Source organism: Brachyhypopomus gauderio, chromosome 21 (genome assembly GCF_052324685.1).
Source record: "Brachyhypopomus gauderio isolate BG-103 chromosome 21, BGAUD_0.2, whole genome shotgun sequence".
Lineage (NCBI taxonomy): Eukaryota > Metazoa > Chordata > Actinopteri > Gymnotiformes > Hypopomidae > Brachyhypopomus > Brachyhypopomus gauderio.
In genome coordinates this window covers 10,011,095-10,034,092 of record NC_135231.1, presented here as the reverse complement: position 1 = coordinate 10,034,092, position 22,998 = coordinate 10,011,095, and the positions used below count along the sequence as shown (strand labels likewise).

General features: G+C 46.3%; 2 protein-coding genes across 3 annotated transcripts; both read right to left on the bottom strand.

Annotated features, from left to right (window-relative positions):
• Nucleotides 1-1,411: 1,411 nt before the first annotated feature.
• Nucleotides 1,412-9,581, bottom strand: galnt6 (UDP-N-acetyl-alpha-D-galactosamine:polypeptide N-acetylgalactosaminyltransferase 6 (GalNAc-T6)). Of its 2 annotated transcripts, none has more exons than XM_076984060.1 (12): nt 9,440-9,581; nt 8,037-8,107; nt 7,317-7,820; nt 6,624-6,796; nt 5,559-5,708; nt 4,569-4,803; nt 3,662-3,779; nt 3,357-3,557; nt 3,091-3,222; nt 2,893-2,994; nt 2,600-2,758; nt 1,412-2,432 (listed from the first exon to the last, which is right to left on the bottom strand). In XM_076984060.1, exons 3-12 carry the CDS (start codon nt 7,787-7,789, stop codon nt 2,319-2,321), a joined length of 1,857 nt encoding a protein of 618 aa, XP_076840175.1. In that variant the 5' UTR covers nt 7,790-7,820; nt 8,037-8,107; nt 9,440-9,581; the 3' UTR covers nt 1,412-2,318. The 2 variants fall into 2 exon arrangements, with proteins under 2 accessions (XP_076840175.1, XP_076840174.1); XM_076984059.1 differs by lacking the exon at nt 9,440-9,581 and adding an exon at nt 8,965-9,180.
• A 2,926-nt stretch (nt 9,582-12,507) lies between these two features.
• On the bottom strand, nt 12,508-22,913 carry nol9 (nucleolar protein 9). Its single transcript, XM_076984058.1, has 13 exons — nt 22,288-22,913; nt 21,416-21,980; nt 21,047-21,269; nt 20,834-20,964; nt 20,402-20,546; nt 16,578-16,674; nt 16,254-16,351; nt 15,813-15,974; nt 15,227-15,479; nt 14,726-14,840; nt 14,091-14,265; nt 13,816-13,949; nt 12,508-13,108 (listed from the first exon to the last, which is right to left on the bottom strand). The coding sequence occupies exons 2-13, from the start codon at nt 21,926-21,928 to the stop codon at nt 12,980-12,982; spliced, it is 2,175 nt and encodes a 724-aa protein (XP_076840173.1). The 5' UTR covers nt 21,929-21,980; nt 22,288-22,913; the 3' UTR covers nt 12,508-12,979.
• Nucleotides 22,914-22,998: the final 85 nt, after the last annotated feature.

Below are 22,998 nucleotides of genomic sequence, written 5' to 3'. Positions count from 1 at the left end.
GCAAAACCCGTAACATAATCCAAATAAAGTTTGAAGACCAGTATTTTTTTTATATAATCAGGCATTGCTTTTAATCGTCATAATTATGGAGAGCTAGCTAGCTATCGTATGCTCACCGTATATCTTTCGCCAAGAGAAATTCGTGAGCAGAGTTTAATTACATCTTTGCGGGAGTCATTGAGTTGGATTAACTCTGATTTGATCAACTCTGTCCGATAACTCCAACACTCCATCGTCATTTGATTATATCAAAACAATACTAGTCTTCCAACTTTATTTGGATGTTACGGGTTTTGCGTTGGTGCGCTTTATTCATTAACTCCTACATTTTCAATGAGACTGTGTGATCGCGTCCTTCTTTTACTTTACTTGCTGAGCTTAATTTCAACAATGGTTTTAATATTCAAAGGCTCTACAGCAGGGGTCGGCAACCTATGGCACGCGGGCCACTGTTGGCACGCCGAGGCATAATCAGTGGCACGCGACACGCTGGACCAGCATCAGCAAAAAATTAATAATAAAAAATAGAGCACGATCCTCCAATCGAAATCGCTCCTCAACGCTCTGCTCGGCGGAGGCGTTTATACTTGGCGATCGATCGCGATATAATACTTAATTTGTGTCCATTTACACCTCCCCTCCGCTAACAATTTACACTCGCCACATGATGTAAATTATGCAATACGTGCAATAAAGGAAAAAAAAAACATTAAACTGTCATTCCAGAATAACAAGTGAGAAGTATTTTAAACTTTGATATAAAAATGTCTAAAGTCATGGCTCTTCTAATGTTTTTATACAGCTACGTTTGTGTAAGAGCGGCATATACTTCTGTTTAAAGAGCTTCTCCGTGCAGTTTCCGCCTTCATTTGGCAGATCTGTTAAGATGATTGGCTGCAGTAAAAAATGATTGACAGCTAACTCTGGCTGATAATTGGCTTAATAAAAATTGATTGACAACGAAAGTCTAGTATCTGATTGGCTGCATTCGAAAATGATTGACACATGCTCCGCCCTTTACCCACGCCCACCGTGGCTCCGGGCTGCAGCATTACATATATGATCGCCTCTGATTGTAAAAGGGAACGAACAGTTCCCCGTGACGTAGCGGGTGACGTCACGACCATGCTTCCGGCCGCCGCGTGACAAATGGCGTTCGTATTTGATAACGAAGAAAACATCGCTCGTCCTCTTATCTTTATCAAATTCAGATTCCCTGTGATGAGGGGTGAAACCAACAAATAAGTTGTGAACATAAGGCCCATAAGCATGCACGTGACAGTCAGTAAACATCCATGAGTTGGAAAATGAGCATTAGCTAGCTACTTGATCAACTCATCTTGTTGACTGAAACAACAGCTTTGGTGTCTTGCCCCACATAAAAAAAAAATAGCCAACACCATTTAAAAAATAGCATTTAATTTTATCAAATTACCATCAATCAAAAAAACTGATTCACATTCATTCATTTTTTTAATTTACCACCCCTCATCCCATGTTACCACCCAGATAAGACTGTGTCTAATGACTTAATGAATAGAATGCAAGTACAGAAATAAGGAATAATTGGTCACACATCATTGGCATTTAAGACCAATTATTATTAAATTATTATTAAAACATTACATATTCTGCCCAATGACGAAAAACGTAAGGAATCTTTAATTAAAGCAAAGTAACAGACAAAATGTCATGTGATGAGTTAAGCCAGTAGTCCTAAATAAAGTAATAAAGTAGTCCTAGAAGGTCCTGCAGGTGAAAAGGTAAAACACATCTGAAATGACCTTTTTAATCTTTTTTTGACTACGGACTCTTTTTGGCTCACTTTACTTGGCTAACAGAAAAATAGCATTTCGTAGAAACACCCTTGGAAGTATGATTTTAAAAGAACCTGCAACCTTGGCTGGACAACCCATGATTACAAATTATATACAGTGTCTTATCAAGACAATAATTCTCAAAAATATTTCCTTAGAATTTTAAAAGCATAAATAACTGTCAGTACCAGTAAAAAAAAAAGGTCTTCTGTACAATAAGGGTGTGGTCATTTAGGTGTGGCCTTATGTAAACAATACTGCTGTCAGGTGCTTGTGTCCTGTACAATAGAGACAGTCAGTCCTTCTGCTTCATTGTCCTGAGAGTCCCGTCAACACCTTTACAGTGCGGAGGTCTTTGGTCTTCATATATGCATACAGAGTCCCCATACACGGTCCACTCACACAAGGAAGCTCCAGTAAGCTTTTAAACATGTGAGCTGAAGTTAGGGCTGTCCCGATACTGCTGCCACCAACACCGACGTCCTTGCTGGACGGGAGGTATCAGCTGAATGCCCAGTGCTGGTACATGTCTGCCCCATTACAGGGGCTCATTAATACCCGATCATTCTTCAGGTGTAGGCACAATCCAGACGAAGGATTCTTTAACATTCGTCCCTGCAAAACAGTAAAACCAAAAAACAAAGTTGACAAGGGGTGAAAGCATCACCTGCCGAATAGACAACTGACCACACGACTCCGACTTGCAGATGCTGTTCCACGAGCACTACGACGTCACCAAGGCCGTAGACACGGCTGGGGGCCGGGAAGGCGTGCAGACGTACCTCCACCCACACCCACTCCTGCGCAGGGCCGACCTGGGAGCCGAGACCCTTTAGCTCGCAAAGTTCGAGCTTCACGTGGTCCGGATTGGGAGTGGCATGCAGGCACAGCTGTTTGGCGATGTTGTGTCTCAGCTCTTTGTGCGTCGAGTACTCGAAATACTGAAAAGAAACGAACACCTCTGAAACTTTCCTGCACAGTGACCAGCTTTGTTACAGGGGGCGAGTTGTCAAACTATCAAAGCAAAACTTTGTGAATCAAAGTGAAATGAGAGGAAAATCCTTAGATGCAGTACCTGGTTCCCTCCCATGTTGTGGCACACATACATGATCACCGGTTTCCCTCCACTATTGTTCTCCCCTACATCCAGACACTGCTGAGACCCCATGTTCCTTAGCTATACAGTGACATAAAAACAGCATCAACAGTTAGGTGTGGAATTCAGTCCACGTAATGAGTTTTGTTCCCATGATAAATGAGGCACCGGACTTACTGATCCAAACTGAACAGGGACCAGATCAGGGACAAAGGCTTCTGGGTAGATGTTGTTCAAATACCAAGAGAAGTTTTTGCAGTGCAAACTTTCTCTGAGCTTCAGCCGGTCAGAGATGTCACCGTAGTTCTTCTGTGTGGCCCAAAACAAAACGGTCACGTTCAGGTGGGGACTGTCGTGACGTGTGGTCAGACCTTTTTTTACAGAAAGGTCTGTTAAAGCACCTGCTCCTGAACGTCAAGAGCTGGGTCTAAAGGGTCACTTGCCTCCTTGGCCATCCTCTCTGCATGCTGGTTGCGACGGTAGTAGATGAGTTTGTAGTCATCCATCCACACCTCAGCCAGACGCACCTGGTTACGGGTGATGACCTCCGTCCCCTTGGGGAAGGTGTGTGGACTCTTGGTGCGAAAGACATGTCCCACCACCGAACACGGAATTATCTCCAGCTGTCCGCCACACTGCCATACCTGCTCACAGTGATGAGCAATGTATCTCCACTGGACACCGACAAATCCTTTGGTTGTGCATTAAACATATCGCTAAAAAAATATCCTGGGAAGTCTCCACTAACCCTGAAGGACATCTCCACGTTCTCACCACCCCATATCTCCATCTTGTCATCGTACGTTCCAATCTTCTCAAAATAGGCTTTGGAAATTGAGAACAAGCCCCCAGCAAAGGTTGGAGTTCTGTGAACAGGAGAAGGAATGCAAGATCGCGTTGGATGACTATGTAGCAAAACTGCATTACTGGTCCGACGAAATTCCAAACAGCTATTTTGAGCATGACACAGTAACTAATGTGGTACACTGCAGATATTTTGAGTATAACAGATTAACTAATGTGGTGTACTGCAGGAATGTTACTTGAAGGAAATACAAATCGCACCATTTCTTTAATGTATTTTAAAGCACAGTGATGTGCAGACAGCTTCTCTGCACTTTGAAAAGTAACTGACCGACCATGAGCACTCGTTACTTGAATTTAGTTAGCAATTCTTGTTGTGGATGTCCCAAGGTGGGCTAAGACAAAAAGCTAGAGCACAAATAAAAATAGACAATACTATATTTTAACACCCTGATAATATTTATCAAAATACAGTGACTGCCAGAATGTGACAAGCTCTGAGAAATTATTTTTATAGAACAAATGGTCACAACAACAATACAACAGCTTTATATATGTGACATGACGGGCTCCTGTTCTGTAAACCAATAAACAAGGAACCTTCATCACCCCTACATGGCTCTGTATAATGTGTGTGTGTGTTCTGTAAACCAATAAACAAAGAACCTTCATCACCCCTACATGGCTCTGTAAAATGTGTGTGTGTGTTCTGTAAACCAATAAACAAGGAACCTTCATCACCCCTACATGGCTCTGTAAAATGTGTGTGTGTGTGTGTGTGTGTGTGTGAAAGAGAGTGAGAGTGAGAAAAAGGAAGGGGAAAGAAATAAAAAACAAAACAAAAAACTCACTTGACAGGGTAGGTTTCATCCTTACGCTTTGCCTGCGCATGGTCAGGAATTGACTCCCATCCAAAGGTGAGACTCCAGTCGAAGTTGCCCCGGTTGTGAGCACGTGCAGAAGCCACGGGCTTGTTAAACTGGAAGTTGTTCAAGTCGATGCTGGTGATGTCGGGGCTCACAACGGCTGTTGGCTCTTCCACGATCCGACTGAGCAGTGGTTCAAGCCAACCGTGGAAACACTCACCTTGAAATGGACAAAAAAATAATAACATGGAGATGTGAGTTTAGGGCTTGGCAGACATTAGACCTCAGTAAATCTACTCCAACAACTGGCTCTGCAGGTTTTGTGTGTGTCAGGGAACAATAAAGGGAGGGTAATAGTCAGGAGGTGACAGTTAACTTCACAGAACTGCTTAGAAAAAGTGAAAATTAAGTGACCCACTGCAAACAAAAGTCCACAAAGAAGCAGCCTCAAGACACACTCAAAGATAACTCCTCTATCCATTAAACCGATTAGACCGCTGGGCAAGAAACATATGAAAGCAGAAGGAATCACATTTACGTTGTGATCAGAAGCCCTTATCCAGAGCAGCGTACATATATATCACAACACAAGGTCTACCTGATGAGCACAACCATGAGCCAACAGCCTTCCCAGTTCTATCAGGTACAGACGCCCTACCTACAGAACCTCTTATGTGACTAATGTGTCTGAATCAGAGATGAAACTGAAAATATACAGAACATTAAGCAAAGGACAAACAGATTAAATAGAATAAGATATAAATAAAATCAAGTACATACAAAGGCCAGATGTCACCTACATATTAATTAGCACTGTAATCTGAACAGCTTGGTGAGAAACCACTACACTGACTGCCATAATTCCCATATAAAAAGGTTTTAAAGGTGATTCAGATTAACAATTGGCTAAAACTCTCTGCAGCGTTCATAGGGCTAAGTGAATGAGGTCTGTGTAAAGGCTGATGGAACACACACAGTGGGCGTCCAGGAAGGTGAGGATCTCGCCCTCAGCCTGGCTTGCCCCCAGCATCCGTGCCGTGATGAGCCCCTTCCTCTCCGGCTGACGCACGACCTTCACAATCTTCAGCTTCTTCACGTACTCATCCAGCTGAGACTGAAGGTGTTCTGCAGCGTCGCGCACCATAAACAAACAAAGAAAAAAAAATCATTAAAAAAAATATATGAATGAATAAGTAAATAATAATGCATCTCATGGTCAACAGCAAAGAAAAAACCCGTAACGAAGTTTGCACATGACATGCAGTGGGAGACGTTCACATTAGACGCATTTATCATGTCCCGTTGCCCCATGCTGAAGTAGTCCGTCATTCATTCATTCATTCATTAGCTTCCATCAAAAAAGAAAAAAGGTCTGGTGGCATGTTATCTTTTTTTCAACATTACATAAACTAACATTTATAATCAAAAATGCTTGAAATACACGTTCCTGACGTGAATATCAGCTGGCATCCTTGCTGTAGAAACAAACTTCTGAAAAAGTGTTCAGTAATTTTTTTTCACAGTAGCGATGACAACTCCGCACATTCATCTCCCTCCATCTTGTGTGTGTCGAAACACGATGCCCACACAACTTCACACCACTGTCTTACTTTCAGACCACAATCACACGCTATATAAAGTGGTGAGCAAAGCAGTCGCAGCCCTCAAGCTCTCAATTGTGTTTACATTGCTACTGTAAATGACCTCGCACAAAGGCTAAAACAGGCAGTGAGTTGGTACAATTTATACACGCGTGTAGGGCAGAAACTACTTCCTGTGGTTAGATGTCATTCTAGCGTTTCCCTCTGCACTAACTTCCCTTTTTCATGCGAGCTCCTTACTACGGTTTAGCACAAACTAAAATAAATCATGAGGGTTCAACTGTTCAAACAACCCCTCGTGTATCCGGCACTGCAACCGGCTAGCTGTTTGGACTAGGGGTGGAGTCTACCCAATAAACTCGGTTCTAAAGGTCACCTTCCACAGTTCAGACGGATGCGCAGCTGTGAGGCCACACCCACCTGCCCAGGCCACACCCACCTGCCGTGCTCTTGTCATCCACCAGGATGATCTCCTTCAGCAGTATGGCCGGAGACGTGTGCAGCACGCTGTAGACGGTACGCAGCAGCGTTGACCAGGCCTCGTTGTGGAACACGATGATCACGCTCGTCGTCGGGAGCGGAGGACACCTCTTGAACTTGCGGTCCACACACCTGACGTGGATGAAAGGGAGCTGGGGTTAGTGGTGCTTCGTTCACCGTCACGCTGGCGGAACCGTATCAGAGCTTCCCAGCACAATCTGCCACTGCCTCATCGTTCACGCCCAGGGAACCAACCCTAACTCATCACCAGAGGTCAGATCATCTCCAAATATCCCAGAAACAAGAACAATATGACTCAAACTAAAGCAATGCCTTCTTCCGTGCTTGGCAATTTGACATTTGATGAAAACCTGGCCAGCAGGTCCTGCAAATACCCCCTGGTGAAAAGTAGATACTATTATCAACAACTACTATTTGACCAGCGCGTGTACCATACCAACAGTAGCCTTGAGTCAACATAACAGGTCACCTGGATTCTTATGTAAATACCAAGCTGCCTTACATAATAAAGTTGACTTAAAAAAAAACTAAACAAACAGAAACAACTTGGCTCTTGAGAACATATTCAACAGTAAATCGTAAAGAACAATGGCGGTGGATTAACTGTGGCAATCTGAGAAAGCACTCTTACTCAGGTGGTCGGGTGTCGTCGCCCAGGCTGCGGTGTAAAGAGATCCTGTCGCTCGCAAACTGGTTAAAACAATGGCGGGTCATCCCCTCCTCCTTCTCCTTCTCCTCGGCCGGGGAGAGCTTGTTCTCCAGGAAAGCCCTGCCTTCCGCCCCGGGGTTCTGGGCGTCCTCCGTGGGTCTCTCGATCCACGGTCTGAGCTGTGCCTGCGTGTAGAAACCCGGGGGGCAGTTCTCGTTGATGGTGGGCAACAGCTCTTCGGACGGGGGTTGTGGAGCTCTGATCTGGAAGGGGATCTTGATGGCCCCTCGCACCATCTCCAGCACGCGTTCCTTCCGTTGAGAGAGGTCCTGCAGCCAGGGCTCCTGGGACCCGGTACCCACGTCTCTCTGAAGGACCACCAGGACCAGCATGAAGACCATGCCGCCCAGCACCACCAGCTTCAGAGGGGACAAGCGTCGCCTCAGGAGACGCATCCTGGAAAGACGAGTCCCAGAGTCCTAAAGCCTTCAAGGACCAAGAGGACACAGGACTGGTCAAAAATGACTGGAGCAAATGTGCACGTGGCACAAAACTGCTTGGCTGAAAAAACAACAGGTGCAGGTGTCCACGTCACACGCAGCTGAGTGTACAAGTTAGGAAGATATTTCCTTCATTTCCACACATGGGAACGCCAGTGAGTCGTGGCATCAGACGAGCCTCAGTGAAGCAACTTCAGCTCACCTGACGCTGACGACAATCAGATGGCCACACCCAATAGTGATGACGCTGCAGAAACGGTATGGCAGGCGGCTCTAAAGAAAAAAAAAAGTATTCAGCCAGACCTGAGGATGCCATTAAGCTTAAATGAGTGACACCATACACTGTACATCCTCCTGCGCGCATACACACACACACACACACACACACACACACACACACACACAGTAGGGACAACCCTCCTTGAGCCGAGTTCACAGTGGCCAAAAGACTCTTACATCTTTCTGACCCTCCTAGTGATCTTCCATGGTCCAACCAAGACAGAAGTGTTCAGGCAGGTCGTTCAACAGTGCGAGGTGTGCAGAAACATATTCTATTATAACCTTAACCAGCTATCCAGAAATGATTACACTACACAACCTACCACAATATAAATGACTTTAATACAAAATCCAGCAAACATGATCGAAACTCAACACCATATGGTCTGGACGGTTATGACATGATCAGTGTATCTGTGAATAGTGATCATGCCAGTCTGACGTTCACTTTGTATCACGTAAACGAAACTCACTTCCTGAACAACCACGTATTTAGTACAACAATAAAAGACAAACAGGAAACTGATTTTTATGATTGCAACTAAGAAACAGCAATCTATATCGAAAGTGGACCGAGTTATAACAATAAAGCTTGATTTTATTTTTTTCAATCTCGAAACTACGCCTAAGAAAGTAATTTTCCAACAACAGATCATTTAAGAAGATCAGATCGAGCAGATTACTTGAGAATAGGATCTCTGTTGAAATACAGCCATCAAGGTCTGAAATAAAACTGAGTAGAGATCTGGATCTGGATTTTGGGTCTATTATTATGGTTCGGAAACACGCAGGAGAACCGGAGCGGGTACGAGACTCCTGGACCACCATGAAACCTTCAGAGCTTCACCTACCTGTAGCAGCGCCGCTCAGACCCTCCGGGAGGACTAATACACGTGATACTCCTCGTGTTTCGCGGTGAGCGGGTGTGTGGAGTGGTGGGGTATCGTAACAACTTGTAGTGGGCTGTTCTCCGAACTAAAGGCGATGGGGAGGAGAGCAGCGACTCTGGACCTCCCGGCTCCCCTTTGAACAGGTGCCGTTCGGCCACACCATTAACACGTGTCTCCCGGGTCCTAGCGTCCACGGGTTCCCTCCCGCAGCGCTCCGGGGCGTGTTAAGCAGTCGCAGGAACTCATACTTTCTTAAAACGACGTTGGAAGATTTTTCACCTTTTTATGGCAACTTTTAATGTGCTGGTGCGACAACGAATGTTCTTTCGTTGCAAATGTCTGAGGCAACTTCGTTTAAAGTCACAGACAGGATGCAATAAATGTACAAGCTCTGCCTCAGTAGATATAAATAATGAATTGGAAAGAAATTGCATACCATCTCAAGTGTCGCCGTCTTGAAACCGAATACAGATTTATTCAGAAACGGAGGCCTTGGCTATCAGATTACTGCCCGTGGCTGCGAACCATGATTATAAACTAATGATTTACGTCACTACAGATTGTGCCGCCAAAAGTTAAGACAAAGCGGGTCAAAGTTTCCTAAATGTGCGCTTCTCACGTCACCTGTTAAGTGCTTCTCATATCCAGTAACCATCTCAGCTGGGTGGGCCCGAGGTTCAAGCACTCACCTTGTTTTTGTTGGAGGTGTAAGCAAAAGTTTACTGAAACACCTTTGCTCGAAGTGCCAATAAGTGCGTTTTGATTAATATTTATTTTTCAAGACACTAGTTAATTATGTAGGTTTAATCGGAAGCCCAACATCAGATAGCCCTCCATGTATATACATATAATCCGTATGCTAAATATAATCTTCCAGTTTGTCCGAGGAACCTGTGCTGCTCAAAATTTTATGTTTTCAGTTTTTGACAGATCACGAAAGGCATGGCGTGTCTTCTAATGCCCTCTTGAGGAACGTATGTCTGGGTTTTATCTCCTACGTAACTTTCCCTCTCTTCGTCAAGGATGGAAATGTGAACAGAGAAAACTACATACAAGGGTTAATCTTGAACGGTTAAAGAGTAATGTTAGTGGTGGGCCGGGGGTTAAGGAAAGATGCGTGGGTTGAAAAAATGTGTAAGTATATGTTATCTTTCAGGGTTGTCCTTAATGCTGTGCTTATAGATTTTAGATTCCTGAGTCAAGTCAAATGTATTTGTATACTGCTTTTTACAAAATGAGTCACATAGATGTGTCACATTGCAAATGTTTGGGTACAAGTCTGTGATGAGCAAACCAGGAAAACCTCCCTGGGTGGAATTCAAGAACAAACCTTGGGAGGACCAAGACTGAAGACTATCTACAACAGCCCAGCCAATCAACGCTCTGAATTACTACATTATATTTAGTCCAAACAACCACTTCAGTATAGATAAGGGAGGTCCCGCTACTCCGGTGGACCCAGGATGTGCGAGCTGTATCTGTATCCATTAAAGTAGGCTGGATGGATATAGTGGCATCAGTTCACCTACAGGAGACATTGGGACATATTCTGGAATCATATCTGATGCTTTATCATCAGTGAACAGGTCAAGTCCACTTCTGGTATCACCTCGATAGTAAACAAGCAAATGAAACAGAGAGACTGATGTGTGAAAATGAAAAGGGAGTGACCACAGTCTTGAGTGCTCTCTGAGACACAGTCACTGTCACAAACCTGAATTAGCAAACGAAACTAGCTCTGTGTAAGCTGCAACACCTTGGATTACCAGAACAGGACATGACTGGGGAGAAGACTACCCCATTGTATACAGGAAGTTACCCAAAAGCTTGAGTAAATAAATTAGTCTTTAATCTGAATTTAATCTAGAGTATCTGTGTCCCAAATTAAAACTGAAAGGCTGTTCCATAACTGAGGGCTTTATTGAGGAAGGCTACCCGTGATCTTACTAATTCTAGGAAGTAAGAGAAAGCTTGCATTTTGAGAAGGCAGTAGGTGAGTCAATTTATGTTAAACATTGAGTTCTCTCAGACTGTGCAGACAGACCATGTAGCACTTCATATGGCAAGAGTATTTGATTAAAATTTGAACTGAGGCAGTGCAGAGTAAAAATAAGAGGACTAATGTGATCAATTCCTCTCACTCTTGTAAGGACTTTGGCTGACGCATTCTGCATTTATTTAAAAACCTTTCAGAGTATACACTTAGAAGACCAATAAAATAATCCAATCCTGATCAAATATATGCTCCCTGTGCTGCAGAAGATATTTGCAGTCTGCTCTGTGGTCCCCAAACACTGCACAGCAGCCTTGCGTATGTGATGCACACCGTCATCTCCAGTGATGATCCACATTAACCACAGATCTGAGGAAATAGCGGACCAGTTTCAACCTTTGTGTTGCCACTGTGGTCGTGCTAAGAGTGACAATGGGAGACTGCATTATTCCACCCCACCCTCGTTCATCTCCACATTGAGAATCCAGTTCAGTGAGGATCTGACTACCCTAAAGCCTCCAAGAGTCTTCATAGCTTTTGCCGTAGATCAGTATGCCGTAGAGATAAGGCCACTGAACCATCTGCTTCTAAACTAAACATCAGTTCGGCTTAGTTCCAAGTTAAAGCCAACATGTAAATAAGCATGCAAATGAATGATATGGGCACACAGAAAGGATTACATGGCCATGGCCAGCGGATGCATGTATGGAGCATGGAAACAGAACCGGCTGCATCGTTGTGTGTCTGTAGTCCGGCTGGCTGAGCACCTCGTTATCGCTCCTGGAGTCTCGGTACCCCACAGTGTCTCTGCATGATTGTAAGGCAACCACAAGAGCTTGGCGCCTACCTGCATACGCCCATACACACACACACACACCACAGGCTCCCCAGCCACGAGAATGACTCGCGGCACTGCACCAAAGGAACAAAATCAAATATGAACAAAAGCCATTCAAATAAAATGACAGCCTTCATTGTGTACATTTTACACTAGCTAATGAGAACTTGTTCCAATATAAGGGCTTTGAAAAATATTGGTTTATGTGTGTGTGTACATACATATAATTTTTTTCTCTTTGATCCTCTTTTGCATAGCTGCTATGCTACGTGCTCACTTATCTAAGCATTCATGAAGGCCCCTTTTCGTGTTTTACTGGTCCTTCACCAATCAACCAAACCTGTTATAGAGTCAAATTAGAAGTGTTGGTAGATCTCGTCAAGAACAGGCTAAACTTGCCTGGATGAGCGTGAGCCCGCTCTACTGAGGAACTAGACAGATGGCACCATTTTCCTCCAAATCTTGCCCATGGGGACATTTGGTGCAAAGATCCTTTGCCTGGTAGAGAAGTTGTGCGATTTAACAGTCACAACCCTCCTTACATACTCACAAGATTCTTCAGTTACGCAAGGTTTCATCACCACTCTTCCCCATCACCTACTTTCCTATTTGATACTTTTATTGAAACAAATGTATTTTATTGAACCACATAGTTCTTTCTGCTTGCTAACACACATCTTGTGGGTCAGAGTCTTCCTTTAAACAAGTAGGTTTTTCTGGAGAATGTAATGAAGAGTCTGATTTCCTTGACCAAAAAAAAAAAGGAAACCCGTTTTAATATCTTACAATCTGTACATTCTGTAAATGTCTCTTGGAACCAAATGAGCAAAATAAATGTACATTATGCAAACTTATTACTAATGACATTATGAAAAATTAACAACTGTAAACTGACATACAAGGCAGTTTCTGAATAAGTATTTTCATCATCTGTGTTCCAAACTGACTCCTGGCAAGAAGCTTTCAAAGGAATAAACTACGGTTTCCATCATACACCATGTTTACAGATGGTATACGGTCACAAAAGCCAAAATGTCTGTTGTAGTTCTATACATTCAATGGCAGCTGCTGCCTCTTTATTCAGGATACAAAACAATTACAGATACAAATGTCATTCGCTGAAGGCATAGTCCAGAAACAAGAGCTTAGTTATTCGTTTTAGCTTTTAAAAAACCAGGTCTTGTCAGTCCTTTGAAAATGTGAAGTTTCCCTGCGCCGGTGATATCAAAGCTGTAGTCTGTGGTGACGTACGGGAGCTCAGTTTCCACTGCATGCTGAAACAGAAAAAGGACGACAGTCAAATACAGGACCTCTCACTACAGATGAATTCTGACTACTGGTTACTCGTAAAGAGAGTGATGTGCCAGATACAGTAGGAAAATGCTCAGTAGCACATGAACGACATTAAAAAAGCCCACGTCATAGCAGGAGTACCAAGTGGCAAAAAAGCGACCACATTCACAGAGCTGAATCATCTTAGTCATGATCTTAGCCATCCTTCCTTCCACTTCTCTCACAGTTTCTGCAAGTCGCAAATGTCAAATTTGCGTGTGCTGCAAATACAGAAACAGCAAGTCTAGCTGGGGGGGTGGTGGTGCAGATGGGGGGGTGCGGGTGCAGATGGGGGGGTGGTGGTGCAGATGGGGGGGGTGGTGGTGCAGATGGGGTGGTGGTGGTGCAGATGGGGTGGACGTGGTGCAGATGGGGTGGACGTGGTGCAGATGGGGGGGTGCGGGTGCACATGGGGGGGTGGTGGTGCACATGGGGGGGTGGTGGTGCAGATGGGGGTGTGCGGGTGCAGATGGGGGTGTGCGGGTGCAGATGGGGGTGTGCGGGTGCAGATGGGGGGGGGGTGGTGGTGCAGATGGGGGGGTGGTGGTGGTGATGGGGGGGTGGTGGTGGTGCAGATGGGGGGGTGGTGGTGCAGATGGGGGGGGTGGTGGTGCAGATGGGGGGGTGCGGGTGCACTACTGACTCTTACCTGCATGGTGAGGAGTATTTTGGGCAGGGTGATCTCACCCAGCAGCAGACAATTGACCTGCCGCAGGACGTCGGGGGGCACCGGGGTGACCAGGAAGTAGAGCCCTCGCGCCATGTCCACCCCTCTAAGCACGCCTTGAACGGGGAAGGAAAACCCACATGAGCGGACCAGTGGCGGCGACCACGTGTCACGGCACGTCCTGGTCAAAGTACGGGAGCGTTTTCTCGTTAGGCCCATAAAAGCCGGGAGGGTGTGTGCAGGAGGGGAGGACGCACCTAGTCCCACACACTGGCAGACGGGTGTCTGAGAGAGCAGCACGGGTCCGCCTCTTCCCACCACCTTCTCCCCGAGGCAGCACAGGCCCACCAGGCCCGCGTTGGCCGCGTACATGATGTGGTTGGGGGCCACCTCGCAGTGCGTGACGCCCAGCGCCACAGCAGAGTGCGGCACCTGCAGGGACGGCGCCCCCATGTGGGTTGGGGTGAGATGACGGGAAAAGAAATAACGTTTGCGCAATAACGATGTCGAAGTGTTCAACGCATCATTATGCTCTCTCGAGCCTGGAGACATCACGTGACTGCGACAGAGTTGCCTTCTCCAGACGGCTCAGCGTCTCGGCATCAGCTCACTAGCTAATTACTACACACAGATCATATTCAGGCTGAAAACAAAACAGAAATCCCACAATCCTCCAGGCCTAGAACACAACCTCTTTGTGTTTCTCACGTGAGAAACGCATGCAAATTACTTTAAAGAGCGCTGCGACAACGCAAATCAGGTCTAACCACAATCCCCGTGCGGTGGAGCACAAGCCGTGAGGGGGTGTGTACCCGGTAGGGGGTGGAGCACAAGCCGTGAGGGGGTGTGTACCCGGTAGGGGGTGGAGCACAAGCCGTGAGGGGGTGTGTACCTGGTAGGGGGTGAAGAAGTGCAGAGGGCGGATGGGTCCCGGTCCTGCTGACTGGAGCTGGCTGAAGTAGCCCAGGAGGGCCAGATCCCGCAACTCGTTACAGCGCTGGTGACGCCTGCAGGACACACACACACACACACACACACACACACACACACACACACACACACGTTATATACGAGGGCGCAGCTCTGCATGACACCTGCTGGTTTATTACTGCAGCAATTGCTTTGCATTGTGCACGAAAACGCAAAAACAGTACAGGAACAGTCAACCACAACAGTGTCTTGTACAGGAACAGTCAACCACAACAGTGTCTTGCTCAGACACTCAGAGCACAACAGTGCAGAGCTGAACCGTTTTCTAACTTTACACTGCTATCGTCAGCTGGTGTTGGGACAGGCAGCAGTGCAACATTTGCTGTGCTGAAGTCACGCCTGAAAGCATCAAACAGATGACTCTCCTATGAGAGTATCTAACGCAGCCGAGACTGCGGCTCACATTTCGCCGGAGGTGCCCGCCCCTTCGAACTCCGAGTGGATGCTGAGAAGCACGTGACCCCTGGAGGCGGGGTGATCATCCGGCTCGCTGGCGAGGGCCGGCTGGGCCGGGGGGTGGGTCTGCCAGCCGTGGGCGGAGCGCAGGAAGTCGGCCGTGAGGCTGGAACACTGGGGCGTGTCCCCGTAGTTCAGCTGCACCACGTGGGTGACGGAGAAGAAGCGGATGAGGTCCACCAGCACCTGGAAGCCATGACCTGCAGGAGGACACACAGGAATTAACTCACTTCACTTGGCCATTTTTACTGTTCTCAGAACAGTGAAGTGGAGCTACAGTGCAGCCACACTGTGCAAAACACTGTTCCCTGGTCAGGGAAGGAGCTGAAATAGCAGGGCTGGGATTTTTATACTTTTCTAAGGACCCATAGCAAAACTAAACCCCACAGATGACCATAAAATACCATAAATAACATTTGTGATAATCTGGCTTCTATAACAATAAACTATATTTTTACTGGCCCTCAGCTGAATAGTACGCTTCCTGGAGTGACAAAGTTTTGCACAAAAACACCCTGAGTGCAGCCCCTGACCTTTGACCCAGCCCATGGTGTTGATGACCACAGGGCTATCTCCACTGTAGTACCGCCACAGGGACTTGAGGGAGTCCAGGTATCGGTCCAAATCAGGCTGGCAGTCGCACTGTCCATAAAACACCATGTGCTCCATGTCTCGCTGGTGTGTGAAAGGAGGACCTGTGGGTGAAGACGGACCCATAGAGGACAACCAGCTTAAACCTCATACACAAACTCTCTCTATATTGTTATATTTATTCTTTGTTGAATATTTTGTCTACTCTATTGTTCTACAAACCTTGTTTCTAAGAAGTGTTGTACGAATAAAGGAGCGTTAGTATTGGCAGGATTGCTGACAGTGATGTTAGTGGGTTTTTATTTGTCGTTCACTGTGTGTGTGTGTGTGCGTGTGTGTGTGTGTGTGTGTGTGTGGACGGTGAGGCGGAACAGGGAACATACCCAACAGTGGTTCGGTCACGGTGCTTAGAGAGAGACATCCAGGAGGAGTGAATTCTGTCTGGCCAAGGTCACACTCCAGATAATCTACACTTGCAGTGCTACACACACACACACACACACACACACACACACACACACACACACACACACACACACAATCAACACTAGTATAAAAGCATGAACACCACAGACACCTCTACCCAGATGAACACATGCACCAACACCGTCTCTCCCTCCCTTACTCCCCCCACACACTCATAAGATGAAATGTCCTTCTGAGGCTTATACAGCCCAGACTCTGCGCTGGTTGTTGAAGACACTCACTGGTTGAGTAGAGTGTTGATGAGATGACGGTTGAAGGTGGACTTGCCAGCATTTCTGGCCCCGCACACAAGAATGACAGGACAGCGGTCGAAGTCACCTGTGGACCAAAGAAGACCACACAGTGGCTGTAACGCTCCCTCTTGAACAGAACGACCTGCAGTACTGATGAGGGGACACACAGCTCCAACATTAACAGATTAAAGGTCGACAGTGACTAGTTATTTTGTTTTTCAGCATCTTTGACAAATGAGAAAATGCATGACGCACTCTATGACATATGGGGTTAGTGTGTTGGTACATACTGTATGACCAGTGTTGCGAATAACGCTGTTAAAAATAACGGCGTTAGGTAACGGCGTCATTTTGTCAGTAACGGGATAATATAATTAATTACTTTTCCTGTCGTTACAACGCCGTTGACGTTACTGGTCATTAAAAGCAGTGCGTTACTATATATTGATATACTAACAGTAATGCGAGCGGACCGCTGCCCAGACTAGTGAGGAGTAACAGATCTCGATAGGTCACAGTTCTCGGTGTAACACCTGTTTAACTTAACAAGTCAGTAAGCGATTGGCTAAGGCAGCGTTATGGTAGCCAATCAGAGCCAGTGTTTTTACACGCGCGGCGAAATACTCCAGTGACACGACACAAACGGAGAACAGGCAGAAATGGCGAGTCAGGAGTAAGCCGAAGAAAAATTTGCATTTTCAAGGTAATTCAAGGTATTTCAATAAACATTATTTCCTGAACGTCTACCAGACTGGGTATTTGATTTATTTAATTAAAAATATAGGTTTTATTGATAAGTGTATTTCTATTGTGAACAAACCAGTTGTCTCAGGTTGAGAGAATTTAATTTAATTTGATAGATGTAAATGCACTTTATATAGTGTAACTGTTTACTTTTGCTTTTATTTTTTACAAAGACTTGGGATTTTAAAGGATTTTATCCTGCACTGGTCTGTGGATGTGCAATAAATATCAAACGTTAAACACCTTTCTGATCTACTCATTTCAACTGACTGTAAAAACTGCTTTTTCAAAAAAAAAATCCTTATTCATTGGCATATAACTTTTTTTTTTACTGTAATGCAAATAGTTAATTTCCCTGATAACGAGTTACTTTTATTATAGAGTAATTGTTACTAACTCAGTTACTTTTTTGAACAAGTAGTGAGTAACTATAACTAATTACTTTTTTAAAGTAACGTTCCCAACACTGTGTATGACGCATGTATGGGGTTAGTGTGTTGGTACATACTGTATGACATATGGGGTTAGTGTGTTGTTACATACTGTATGACACGTATGGGGTTAGTGTGTTGGTACATACTGTATGACATATGGGGGTTAGCGTGTTGGTACAAACTGTATGACATATGGGGGTTAGGGTGTTGGTACAAACTGTATGACATACGTATGGGGTTAGCGTGTTGGTACAAACTGTATGACACACGTATGGGGTTAGCGTGTTGGTACAAACTGTATGACACACGTATGGGGTTAGCGTGTTGGTACATACTGTATGACACACGTATGGGGTTAGTGCGTTGGTACATACTGTATGACACATGTATAGGTTAGTGCGTTGGTACATACTGTATGACACATGTATGGGGTTAGTGCGTTGGTACATACTGTATGACACATGTATGGGGTTAGTGCGTTGGTACATACTGTATGACACGTATGGGGTTAGTGCGTTGGTACATACTGTATGACACGTATGGGGTTAGCACGTTGGTACATACTGTATGACACGTATGGGGTTAGCGCGTTGGTACATACTGTATGACACGTATGGGGTTAGCGCGTTGGTACATACTGTATGACACACGTATGGGGTTAGTGCGTTGGTACATACTGTATGACACACGTATGGGGTTAGTGCGTTGGTACATACTGTATGACACATGTATGGGGTTAGTGCGTTGGTACATACTGTATGACACATGTATGGGGTTAGTGCGTTGGTACATACTGTATGACACATGTATGGGGTTAGTGCGTTGGTACATACTGTATGACACATGTATGGGGTTAGTGCGTTGGTACATACTGTATGACATGTATGGGGTTAGTGCGTTGGTACATACTGTATGACATGTATGGGGTTAGTGCGTTGGTACATACTGTATGACACATGTATGGGGTTAGTGCGTTGGTACATACTGTATGACACATGTATGGGGTTAGTGTGTTGGTACAAACTGTATGACACATGTATGGGTTAGTGCGTTGGTACATACTGTATGACATGTATGGGGTTAGCGCGTTGGTACATACTGTATGACACATGTATGGGGTTAGTGCGTTGGTACATACTGTATGACACATGTATGGGGTTAGTGTGTTGGTACAAACTGTATGACACATGTATGGGTTAGTGCGTTGGTACATACTGTATGACATGTATGGGGTTAGCGCGTTGGTACATACTGTATGACACATGTATGGGGTTAGCGTGTTGGTACAAACTGTATGACACACGTATGGGGTTAGTGCGTTGGTACATACTGTATGACATGTATGGGTTAGTGCGTTGGTACATACTGTATGACACATGTATGGGGTTAGTGTGTTGGTACATACTCTATGACATGTATGGGGTTAGTGTGTTGGTACATACTGTATGACACATGTATGGGGTTAATGTGTTGGTACAAACTGAATGAGATACACTGTATTGCCAAAAGTATTCGCTCACCCATTCAAATTATCGAAATCGGTTGTTACAATCATTTCCATGGCCAAAGGTGTATAAAATTAAGCACCTAGGCATGCAGACTGTTTTTACAAACATTTGTGAAAGAAAGGGTCGCTCTCAGGAGCTCTGTGAATTCCAGCATGGAACTGTGATAGGATGCAACCTGTGCAACAGCTCCAGTCATGAAATTTTTTCGCTTCTAAATATCCCAGAGTCAACTGTCAGCTGTATTATGAGAATATGGAAGTGTTTGGGAATGACAGCAACTCAGCCATGAAGTGGTACACCACGTAAACTGACAGGGCAAGGTCAGCGGATGCTGAAGTGCATAGTGCGAAGAGGTCGCCAACTTTCTGCGGAGTCAATCACTACAGACATCCAAACTTCATGTGGCCTTCAGATTAGCTCAAGTGTGCAGAGAGCTTCATGGAATGGGTTTCCACAGTTAAGCAGCTGCATCCAAGCCATACATCACCAAGTACAAAGCAAAGTGTCGGATGCAGTGGTGTAAAGCACCGCCGCTAGAGTCTAGAGCAGTGGAGGCGCGTTTTCTGGCGTGACAAATCACGCTTCTCCATCTGGCAATCTGATGGATGAGTCTGGGTTTGGCGGTTGCCAGGAGAACGGTACTTGTCTGACTGCACTGAGGGGGTATTATGGTGTGGTTTTTTTCAGGAGCTGGGCTTGGCCCCTTAGTTCCAGTGAAAGGAACTCTGAATGCTTCAGCATACCAAGACATTTTGGACAATTCCATGCTCCCAACTTTGAGGGAACAGTTTGGAGCTGGCCCCTTCCTCTTTCAACATGACTGTGCACCAGTGCACAAAGCAAGGTCCATAAAGAGTCCTGGCCTCAACCCGATAGAACACCTTTGGGATTAATTAGAGCAGAGACTGAGAGCCAGGCCTTCTCATCTAACATCAGAATGTGACCTCACAAATGCGCTTCTGAAGAGAAGAGCTGAAGTTTTTCTAGCTGCAAAGTGTGGACCAACGTCATATTGAATGCTATGGATTAGGAATGGGGTGTAACTTAAGCTCATATATGAGTCAAGGAAGGTGAGCGAATACTTCTGGCCATATAGTGTCTGTATGGTGTGTTAGTGTGTCGGTACCTTCCCAGGCACTGAGCAGGCTGCTGAGGGCGTCTCTGTAGCTACGGGAAACCACCAGACCTCGAGCACAGGGCCCGCGCAGGGCGGTCACGCCTACGGCTGAGAGAGCAGCATTGGGCAGAGCAGCCTGAGAACGCAGCTCTTTCTGCACACGCACACACACACACACACACACACACACACACACACACACACACACACACACACACACACACACACACTAGGATCCTGAGTGAACATCTTAAGCACACGTGCTACTCCATATAAACAGCAGAATGCAATAACAGGGAAAATATATCAGCTGACGCTGCCACAGAATTTCACTTTAGTATCTCAGTGTTATTCAAGACACCCAGATGTCACTGTTGGCGCTCGGCGACCGGGCCGGACGCACTTCCTGTCCTCTGCTGTGTGGAGGCGGGGCTCACTCACCGAGCTGAGGCTGAAGAGATGGCTGAACTCTTCGAAGCTGGCGAGGAAGCGCACGAGGGGCGTGTCCAGGGGCTGCAGCAGGACCACGCACGAGTCCGCGTCCACCTCGCTCAGCAGCCTCTTCTGCGGCTCTGCGGACGGACACAGGAGGTCACGCCTCGGCCAACGCTTCGCCCCGCAAGGGCCGGGACCGTGCAGGCGGCGAGATCTCACCTGAGGAGAGGTGCTTGCGGATGATGGCCTTGGCCTCCAGGCGTCCCTCCTTCCTGCTCCGGCCAGGAGGGGCGCAGTCCCCCAGGGCGGTGATGGTGAGCGGGCAGTGGGAGGGGGGCGAGAAGAGTGGGTAAGGCTGCTGGCCCTGCTCGATTGTGAACCCCATCACTTCCACACGCCCGCTGAGACAAGTGAGCAGGCACTTCCCCCGGAAACAGAGGAACTGAAAAACACGACTCAATCACAAAGGTGAAGGGTAATGTGATCGATAGCGGGCACTGCCAACAGAATTCTCAAAATGCAGACATTTTATACCAGCTTGTATATATACGGGCAGAACTAGAACTGCTCTTTCTTTTTCTTTTTTACCTGGCCTTGCTGCAGGACCAACACCGTGTGGTTCTGGACCTGGTCGTGCTGAGCGTGGTATTCAGGAGTCTCCTCATCCTCCGTCTGAACATGAGCAGCGGGTGTCAAGTCCTCCTCTCCTCCTTTGCTCTCCTGCCCGTTCTGAAGAACACTCTTGGCATAGTTTCTCCAGTCCTGAGAGTCCTCCGAACCACTGCCCGTCCCCAGCTCCGTCCCCCCGTTGGTGTGGACATGAGAGAAAGCCACAGAAGGGACTTTGCCCTTGGCAGAATGTGTCTCCTCTGGAGACAGAGTTACAGCCTTCGCATGTGTCTTCTGTAACCGTTTCAGCTTGGTCTTCTGTCTGTTCGCTAGCTGGTGCACAAACGTGGCCACTGTGGGGCTCGGACTGAGGTGACATGGGTCGGAATCGCGGATTTTCCTGCTGTGCACACGCCACTTGCTCTTTTGGGGGCGTTTTGTGGCGTTTCGCTGCTCGTTTTTTGAACGATAAGAGACTTTATGCACTTTCATTGTCGCCTCCTTCGTAGTTTCATTGGCACCGTTTCACAGTGAGCTTGAACACCTACACAACACACACACGGTCGGCCCTCTAGTTACATAAACACAACACCCAACATACAACAACACTGACCATTAGCAAGGCAGTATTTTAACACAAACACTGCACTAGTACGGAGCACGCTAGTTGGCCAACGTATAGTTCACATTTAACCAAACAATACAAATACATAACCGACGAGCATTTCTGGACAGACTACCGACCAAATCCCAGTTTTCTTTGGCTCATTTCTTTGCTAGCTCTAGCGGCTAACGTTAGGTAGCTACCCAAGCTAGTTAGCCAGAGCGGCTATGCTAGCTCACTTACTTACCTTTGTGTGAGAACCTACGAGCCGCCGACTGGACGATGACATTCAAGACCCGACGGTCTTATGATCCGTTAAGACTATCTTGTGACCGTTATGACCCGTTAAGACGGTCTTGTGACCGTTATAATACGGTCTTATGACCGTTATGACCCGTCTTGTGACCGTTAAGACGGTGTTATGACCGTTAAGACGGTCGTGTGACCCGTTAAGACGGCGTTATGACCGTTATCAAAGCAGGTTTACCTCAGGCTCGCGCCACCGACTAGCTTAGCCGCTCGGCGCGTGCGCCAGTTAGCAACCGTCACCCCCCTCCGTGCGCGAGCTGCGAGCGAAACCAGAACCGCGTGCGGGTCCGCTGCTCTTCGCGGTCATTCCTCCCCCCCGAGTAAACGTCTCACACACACGAAACAAACACGCTAATCTCATATATCGGTGTTAAACGGACTATAAAACGCCGCTAACGGGGACCGGAGTCGTGAAGCAACAACACAGCCCGACGCTGTCTCGGTGACGCTCGACGAGGCGACGGGGTGGGACGATACACACCGATTCCGGAGTTTGAGCGAACTCGCTCTGCTTATACCTCAAAGCAGCACAAAATACTTCATGTTGTTTTACACAGTCCGTTACATGAGAGAATGTGCGTTAGGTTTCTTGGCTTGGTTATTTATTCGGTGACACAAATCACGGTTATTTTATTATTTATTGTCAACC

Excerpts from the sequence above, each read along its gene's own strand:
- galnt6 (XM_076984060.1), bottom strand. The coding sequence starts at position 7,789 with ATGCGTCTCCTGAGGCGACGCTTGTCCCCTCTGAAGCTGGTGGTGCTG. Across the intron at positions 6,797-7,316 it reads GACGACACCCGACCACCTGA|GTGTGTGGACCGCAAGTTCA; the intron begins GTAAGAGTGCTT and ends CATCCACGTCAG. Across the intron at positions 3,780-4,568 it reads GATGAAACCTACCCTGTCAA|AACTCCAACCTTTGCTGGGG; the intron begins GTGAGTTTTTTG and ends TCCTGTTCACAG.
- nol9 (XM_076984058.1), bottom strand. The coding sequence starts at position 21,928 with ATGAAAGTGCATAAAGTCTCTTATCGTTCAAAAAACGAGCAGCGAAAC. Across the intron at positions 20,547-20,833 it reads ATCTCTTCAGCCTCAGCTCG|AAAGAGCTGCGTTCTCAGGC; the intron begins GTGAGTGAGCCC and ends GTGCGTGTGCAG. Across the intron at positions 14,266-14,725 it reads ACTTCTTCACCCCCTACCAG|GTGCCGCACTCTGCTGTGGC; the intron begins GTACACACCCCC and ends CCGTCCCTGCAG.